The following is a 7,708-nucleotide window of genomic DNA, read 5'->3' on the forward strand; positions in this document are numbered from 1 at the left end:
GGAGGACCCGGGGGGCGGGGCGCAGGGGGAGAAGGATGGGGGCGGGCCGAAGGGGAGAAGGGCCGGGGACCGCAGGGGCCTTAGGGCGAGCGGCAAAGCGGCAGGGGGCCACAGGGCGACCTGCTCCTCGAACCCAGGGCGGACCAGCTCTCCAATCCCCTTCCCCACTGTCGTAGCCCCGCGTGGGCGCGCGGCCGTACCCCGACCGCACCAGGACGGGCTCGAGCGCAGAAGCGGGGTTCTGGAAGCCTCCGAGACGCCTAGGTTTGAACGGAAAGACAGGCGGCTGGGCTGGGGCGCCCTGGGGCCTGCGGGGCTCAGGGGTCGGTCACTGGGGCTCCAGGCTGCGAGGGGCCGGAGCGGGGGCCGCCCGCCCTCAGCGACAGCTGCTGCGCACTGAGAGGGCCGTGGGCAGGTGTGGGCGGAGCGCAGCGAGCAACGCCCCCGACGGCCTCCTGCATTCGGCACGTGCCTGCGGTGGGCCTGACGCAGACGTCTGTGAGCATCACAGGCTCTGGGCCTGCCCTCCCGGAATTCCGTTCCACGTGCGGTGGTGGGGACAGCGGTCCCATCCTACCCACCACCCTACCCGCCGTCTCCCAGAGGGGCCGCGCCAGCAAGGCCGGGCCCCAGGCAGGGGGCGCACGCGTCAGGGGGCCTCAGAGGCGTGTGCGGCAGGGGAGATGACCTGGGAACTGCATGCGGTAGATGGGCCTCCTACACCTGAGACCACCGGAGGGGACACCGCTCAGTGTGGGGTCGCCCCAGGAAGGAGCCACGGGTGCTGGCTGGGTCATGCTCTGACCCCAGAGTGAATTTTGAAATGGGGGGGGAGGGTGTCGATACATCCCAAGCTCCCCATGTGAGTCTTGGGGGAGAAAAAGGTGAGACCGTGGCGGACAACAGGGTTTAATTGGGAGTCAGTGCAAAGGCGGGCGCCCCGGCCGCCTCCGGCTGGGTCCCCGCGTGCGCGGGCTGGGACTACTTGGAGGCGGTCGCCTTCTTGGATTTGCTGGCGGAGGACGAGATCTCTGACTGCTGCAGGGGGGGCACTTTGACACCTTTCTGCTTCAGCTGGTTGTAGTAGTCGGTCCTCTCCGAGATGATTCTCTGGAAGAGGCATGCGAGCCGCCTGGGCTAGGACACCACCCCGCCCCCTCCGGGAAGCCGCAGCGGCAGCGCCCGGCGGGGGAGGATTCACGCCTGGCTGTGCAGACTGAGCCGGGAAAAGCCCCAGTTTGTGGCGTTTGCCAGTTTCTGTGCTGAATCCCCGCCCGCCGTGGCTGATCCAGGCACCGGACCCGGGGCTGGGAGCAGGGCAGCTCAGCCCTCAGCTGGGACTGAATCCACTCATGCAGTCCTGAGACTCAGAGACCTCCGAGGCCTCAGGTCTGTCCCTCACGTCCGTCTGTCCTGCACCGGGAGGCTGTTCCGTCCCCTCAGGCCTTGACAAAGGAGAGCCTTCTTCCTGGCTCCTGGGTGGCCCCGCCGCCACCCTCCTGCTCTCCCTCCCTTCTCTGGGGACCGGGAGGTGCTGCATATACCTGCAAGGCGTCCAGGATGTCATTGTCAGAGATCTCGGTGGCCAAGGACTTAGTCCCTAAGGTGCTAAAGGTGGCCTGGATGACCTTGTTCCTCAGTCTTTCAAGCTGCAAGCAAAGGGAAGGTGCCATCGCTGGGCTGCAGCGGAGGGAGGCGGGTGCCGGGCGCCCGACCGCCATGCTGCAGGTGTTGGACTCGTGCTCACTGCCCACAGCTTTGGGAACCAGGCACCGAGATCAGCGTGGTCTGCCTGTGCCCTAGAACCCGACCGATCAAAACCCGGGCCCGGGGTGGCCTGACCCCAAAGACTTTCCACCTCACCTACTTTTGTCAATTGAAAAAGCAGAACACGCATATGGTTGAAAACAAAAACCAGCATAAAAGCCCTGAACCACTGCCCGGCCGCCCTCCCTTCCCCCAGAGAGCTTCGGACACAGTGTCCTGACCCCAGGAAGGCTCTCCCTGACCCAGCGGGATGTCCTGCCTGCTCGGTCAGCCCTCGCGCGGGGCATTTAACAAGACTCTTGGGTGCCGCACCCAGAACTCAAGGCAGGCGAGGGCCCTGGGGCTCTGGGTTGTCTGCTGCTGCCACTGCTGCAGGGCCGGCCCCTCAGGGCGGGAGCCGGGCGTACCCTGGACTGGGCGCTCTCCAGGGCCACGCGAGCCTGCTGCTCAGCCTGCTGGGCCATCTCCGTCTTGCTCTGCACCTCCTCCTGCAGCTGCTGCTGCCTCTGCAGGAGCTTCTGGCTCTGGTTCAGCTGGGCCTGCAGCTGGCTGACCTTGGCATCGAACTCCGAGACGGTACGTTCCCGCTTGGCGAGTTCCTGCTCCAGCTCCCGCACTTGCTGGGGGAGAACCAGGGAGGACCGCGGAGTGGCCCACCTGGCCCAAACTGATGACACCTGTCCCCACCCTTCCTTCCCCCAAAGACGGCCAACTCCAGGTTCCTCGAGTCAGATCTGGACCGGGCAATGGCGCGGAGCCTCTGTGTGCATTTGCCCTTCTGAGTGTGTCCCGTGGGGTGCTGCCTAAGGAAAGTGGGCCCCGACTCAGCTGCGAAGGGTTTGCCAGCTGCATCAGGCCGGCCAGTCGGCCACGCCCGCAGTCACCTGTCGGAGGATGAGGTTGTCCTTCTCAGTGAGTCCCGTCACCTCTTGCTGCTTCTTGTCTTCTCGGATGTTGGAGAACTGAAAGGCAGACGGGCCGTGTCAGGGGACCCCGGGGCGGCGCGATCGCGGCTGGTACGCCCGCGTCCAACCCCTCCCGGCCCAAACTTCAGGACGGGGCGGCAGCGAGACTCCGATGAGGATGGGAGACGGGAGAAGGGGTACGGACAACACCGGGGCGTCCGAGAGCAGATTCGAGAACGCGGGATCCTGAGACGACCACGGGGGAAGCGGAAAACAAGCCCGATCCGCACTTGCCAGAGCCCCTGGAAGTGTCGGAAAATGGCGGTGCCGGCCCTGGGGTGAGGCGGCTGAGAGGAGGCAGCCGGATGTCAGAAACAGAGCCGCAGACTCGTCCTGACCTCGAGACGTCCAGTGCCTGCCCCTTCCACCCCTCCCCTGCCCCTGCAGAGACTGGCCGTCAGGCTCTGGATGTGGGGTGTGGGTGCCAACCGTGCAGGCTGCGGCCTCCTTCCCCACTGGGCGAAGTTCGCACATCTCAGGCAAGAAACCTTTCCGGTTTCCCAGATCCCAAGGAATCTACCAAACCAAGAGGAAAGACCTAAAAATAGTACTTTTGAACTCGCGATAGGCCCACACGCACCGCTGTGCCGTGAAGCACAGACTGTCACCGTGTGCTCTGCCTTTGGGGCCAAAGCCTCGCATGAGTGACAGACCCAAACGAACTTACAAAAGGAACTCGTAGGGAATAGAAACGGCGCCGAAGTTAAAAACCACGACGCTCGTGCACACGCTCGTCGCGGTCAGAGAAGACACCGCCGTGGAGAAACGAGAAAAGGGAAAAGGAACATTCAGAGAAGGAAAGAGAGACCTGGGGCATTGTGAACGTTATAACAAAATCAAAACTCGGGAGGAGGGCCGGCCAGTCGACCCAGGAATCGCCCAAAAGCAGAACGAAAAGGCGAGGGGGTGAGATGTAGGAGGGAAGACAGGAAGGGAAGGGGCCCAGAGCAGGGGGGCCGCTGGCCCCGTCCTGGGAGGCTGGGGGACGGTTCGGAGGAAAGAGAAGGAAATCAAAAACGACGCCCACAAAGAAAACGCCCAGAGTGGACAGACGCAGGTTTCCAGCTGGCTCCTGGGTGCCCGGGACAGTGAAAAGAGACGCTCAAGCAGGCCCGACTCCGTGAAGTTTCAGGACACCTGGGACGGAGACAGGACCCTGCAACTTTGCGGAGAGGAAGCCGCCACCACCAAGAACTATGTCATCTGAAAGCACACGGATCGGGGTGACCGGGGGCTCCCTGCCAGCAAGCCCGGAAGGCAGTGGACTCGAGCGAAGCCTTCGTGCTGCCGAGGGAACACGCCTTCCAAACCAGGATTCACCGGACTCCGTGGACGTGCAGGGCAGAGGCCCGGGCAGGCGTGTGGCGTCACCTCGAATGTACCTTCACTCCCCTTCCCTCAGAAAACGGCTCCAGAGAAAATAGGGAGTAGAGCAAGAAAGAGAAAGCTGTGGGAACGCGGCGTATGAATCTTAATACTGGTCCACAAACTTGGTTTCGGGGATGGGCACGTGCTACCCACGGCTGTCCTCACCGTGGAAATGCAGCGTCAGCTCACTGACATCGTGACGGACTGGTGTTGGCAGGGAGCAGGGGAGGACGGAGGGAGCTAAGACGGAGAAAATTCTGGGCTGGGCGTGGGAAGCGTGCTACCTAGAGACATGGAGAGCAATTTCTAAACAATCAGCGAGAGGAGCTGGACGTGGTCGCCGAGGGGGAGGGGCGCACGAGAGGGACAAGGGTAAATGACGAGGAGGACTAGGGTGGGGTGCACGAGAAGGACTAGGGTGGGGCGCTCCTGCTTTGTGTGACAAGCCTGTGGAGCTGTTTGGTTCTTTAAGCTCTGTGGGTAAAAAAACTTGCGTAGAATAAAAACTAAACACGCTTAACAAGGAGTGGGCTCGGCGGAGTGGTCAGCTCCCGAAGTGCGGGTGGGGCTCTGACCTCGGGGACTCGGGGGCCAGGAGATGCCTGAGAAGTGGCCAAGAGCCAAGAGGCCCAGGTGACAGGATGGCCTCTCCGGCCAGAGGGCCGCTGGGGGCGCGGTGGTGTGGCCTGGGAGTGTCCCCACTGCTCTGCGTTCAGCTTCTCCATCCGTGGGATGGGAAAACTGGGCACCCCGGAGCTGCGGGGGGGCGCGCGAGGCCACCGCCACCTTGTCGGTCATGGCCTGCAGCTGCTGCTTCCGCTCCCGCAGCTCTTTCTGCAGCAGCTCGTTCTCCGTGTTGACCTTCTGCAGCTGCGACTCTTGAAAATCCACTTGTCGTTGTAAAGACAGGATGGCTCCTGCGTGAGTGGCAGGAAGGGGAGGGGCGAGAACAGGGTGGGCGATGAAGGTGGGGTACGGGGCCAGGGGCACGGGGCCTCCCGCTCACTCTCACGTGGCTCCCAGCTCAGAGGGCTGGGGTGGGTCCCTGCCCAGCGCCTAGCAGACCAGCCTGAGCGGGCCGCGGTCCTGCCTCGGCGTCTCCGGCACCCTACCTGTCGCCAGGGAGTATCTGGTCCTGGTGCTCTCGAGCTCCGCCTGGAAGTCCTGGATCACCTGCTCGTACTCCTCCAGCTGGGCCATCAGCTCCTCCTCAAACGCCTCGTCCAGTGAGCAGGCCCTCCGGCTGCTGTCCTGGTCCCCCAGCTCCTCCTTTTCCTCCTCCAGATCCCCTTGCTCCAGCTGGTCCCCGTCCCCGTCCCCCGGCACCGCCGCCTGTCCGCCAGCTCTGCCCTGCGCCCCATCTTCCGCAGGCCTCTCGTCCTCCCCTGCCAGGCCTTCTTCCTCCTCACCGCCCGCCTCCAGGTCCCGGCCTCTGTCCGCCGCGGCGTACTCCTCCTGCGTCTGGGAGAAGGAAGGGGCGTCAGGCAGGGCTTGTGGCCGCCCCCAGGGGAACGCAGGGGGCCAGGAGCACGCCAGATAGCTGTGCCACCCACCCTCCCACCCAGACGAGGCAGCCTCTCAGTCTCAGGGGCTGCAGGCGACCAGCACCCCAGGGCTTGGGGCTGGCGCCGCCCTCCGCCCTCACTTCTGCTCCTCCAGGGAGGCAGGGCTGTGCCTGGAGGAGGGCCGCCGATTAGGGCTGCAAGTGGGACCCCGCAGCCCCTCGGTCTGCAGCCCGGCCAGTCTGCACCTGCCTCCAGCGCTGCAGCATCCTCTCATCCCAGCAGAAGGCCTTCAGGATGCTCAGCCTCCCGCGCAGCTTTGATGCCAACTCGGCAGGCGGCTCCTACAAGGCGCCTGCCCGCCTGAGCTGCAGGGCTCCACGGTGCTCCCCCAGATCCCCCGGGCGATGCGCTGCCCGGACCCGCCCTCCTGGGAGGAGGACAGCAGCCCCTCCACGTCAGGACCTGCAGACGGCAGCCCTGGGGGCGGCGGCCTTGCAGCACTGAGCGCGGCCATCTGGAAGGGTCGAGGGACCAGCCTCAGACACGCCCACCTGCGCTCTGGCCTCTGCAGCCGGCCACAGCCGTCGGGAGTCTGCGCAGTGCTCCCGGGCCTCCCAGATGCCTGCAGCCCCCACCCGCCGGTCAGCCCACCTCTTTGTCTGGGCAGTTTTCTTTGGAGGTGTCCAGGGCACTCGGCGATGTTCTGAAGCCCCCCACCCCAGCTCGTGTGGGCTGTAGCCTCAGGTATGAAAAAAAAACATCTTAGAGAGACCAGGTGACTGCTCACCAGGACCACACGGAGCTGCGCCTGGGCCCCACCTGGACCTGCCTCATCCAGGCCTCTACCGAGACCTCGGGAGGGCGACATCCCCAAGCCCATTTTATAGGCAAGGACACTGACACCCCACAGTCCGAACAGGTCAGGCTCATCCAAGTCACTGCCGCCCTTGGGCCTCGGGCCAGGAATCTGGGGACTCCACCTGCAGGGGGCCTCTGTCGTCCAGGGTGGCAGGGGAGCTGGCCCTCACAGGTAAGGAAACCGAGTGCTGAGAGAGCCACGACCTGGGTGGCTCCCAGGGGGTGTTGCCAGGGTGCCTGAGGGTCCCCGGGGGGTTCGGATGCGTCGGAAGTGGCGCCCACTGCTCACTGGGACTGCTGGGCGCTCCACTCACCTTCACGGCCTGGCCTTTGCCTTTGAGGAGGCACTGCAGCTGCTTCCTCAGGGCCTCCCTCTCCTCCTGGAGCGCCAGGATCTCCTCATCTTTCTTCTGAACCTGGACCTCCAGCTCGGAGAGGCGCCGAACTTCCTCCCCCAGTGAGGACAGGCAGTGGTCCTGGACGGAACACGGGCGGCCTGTGCCATACAGCCACAGACCCTTTCCCCCGCCTGCCCACCCACAGGATGGCAGCTCCGGGTCCAGGAAGAACAGACCACTGTCCTGGGACCCAAAACCCCAAGCCCACAACGTCTACTGCTTTACTGCAGCCACATCGTGCCTTAGTGAGGTCCGGAATCCTGGCCGGGGCATTCCCCGCAGCCTGCCCTTCGGCCAGCCCCCCAACTGTGATTGAGGACACCGGTCTTCTGTGTGGCCCACACCTAACCAGCAACTCCCCCGAGATCCCCCCGAGTCCCCTGCCTCCCATTCCCTAAATCACCAGGCCCTTAGTTCTTCAAAATGGGAGACACGTCACAGAGGATTTTTTGTTTCCTTTCGGGCAAAGACAAACTGGAAGTATTTGTCCTCAGCAGATCGGAACTTAGAGAAATACTAAAGGGAGATGGTCCAGACAGAAATCTGGAAGGAAAGGTAACTAGAAAGTCCTCGAATGTTTGGGAATTAAGTGACAGAGGCTTCCACACGGCCCACGAGTCAGAGGAGTAATCACAAAGGAAGTTAGAAAATGTTTTAAACTGAACAATAGTGAACATTTGGACATAGCGATATTACGTGCAGCTAAAGCGGTGATTAAGGAACAATTTATAGCCTTAAAAAAGCATCTACCGTGGGAAACAATGGAAAAGCAATGATCTAAGTATCCGTCTCTTGAATTCCGAAAAAGAACTACAAATTAAACTTAAAGAATGCGGAAAGGAGGTAA

General features: G+C 63.1%; 1 protein-coding gene across 1 annotated transcript in view; it reads right to left on the minus strand.

Moving 5' to 3' along the window:
• Window positions 1-831: 831 nt before the first annotated feature.
• The window catches only part of CCDC27 (coiled-coil domain containing 27), a 16,433-nt gene continuing 9,556 nt past the window's right edge, over window positions 832-7,708 (minus strand). Inside the window, exons 8-16 of the mRNA XM_039842037.1 lie at window positions 6,774-6,959; window positions 6,402-6,430; window positions 5,851-5,931; window positions 5,213-5,561; window positions 4,887-5,017; window positions 2,652-2,729; window positions 2,175-2,387; window positions 1,545-1,649; window positions 832-1,110 (exon numbers count right to left, since the gene is read on the minus strand). Coding sequence (XP_039697971.1) covers window positions 982-1,110; window positions 1,545-1,649; window positions 2,175-2,387; window positions 2,652-2,729; window positions 4,887-5,017; window positions 5,213-5,561; window positions 5,851-5,931; window positions 6,402-6,430; window positions 6,774-6,959 — 1,301 coding nt within the window. The 3' untranslated portion in view covers window positions 832-981. The remainder of the gene's footprint in view (window positions 1,111-1,544; window positions 1,650-2,174; window positions 2,388-2,651; window positions 2,730-4,886; window positions 5,018-5,212; window positions 5,562-5,850; window positions 5,932-6,401; window positions 6,431-6,773; window positions 6,960-7,708) is intronic.

The sequence above is a fragment of the Pteropus medius genome, unplaced genomic scaffold (assembly GCF_902729225.1).
Source record: "Pteropus medius unplaced genomic scaffold, Ma_sr-lr_union100, whole genome shotgun sequence".
Lineage (NCBI taxonomy): Eukaryota > Metazoa > Chordata > Mammalia > Chiroptera > Pteropodidae > Pteropus > Pteropus medius.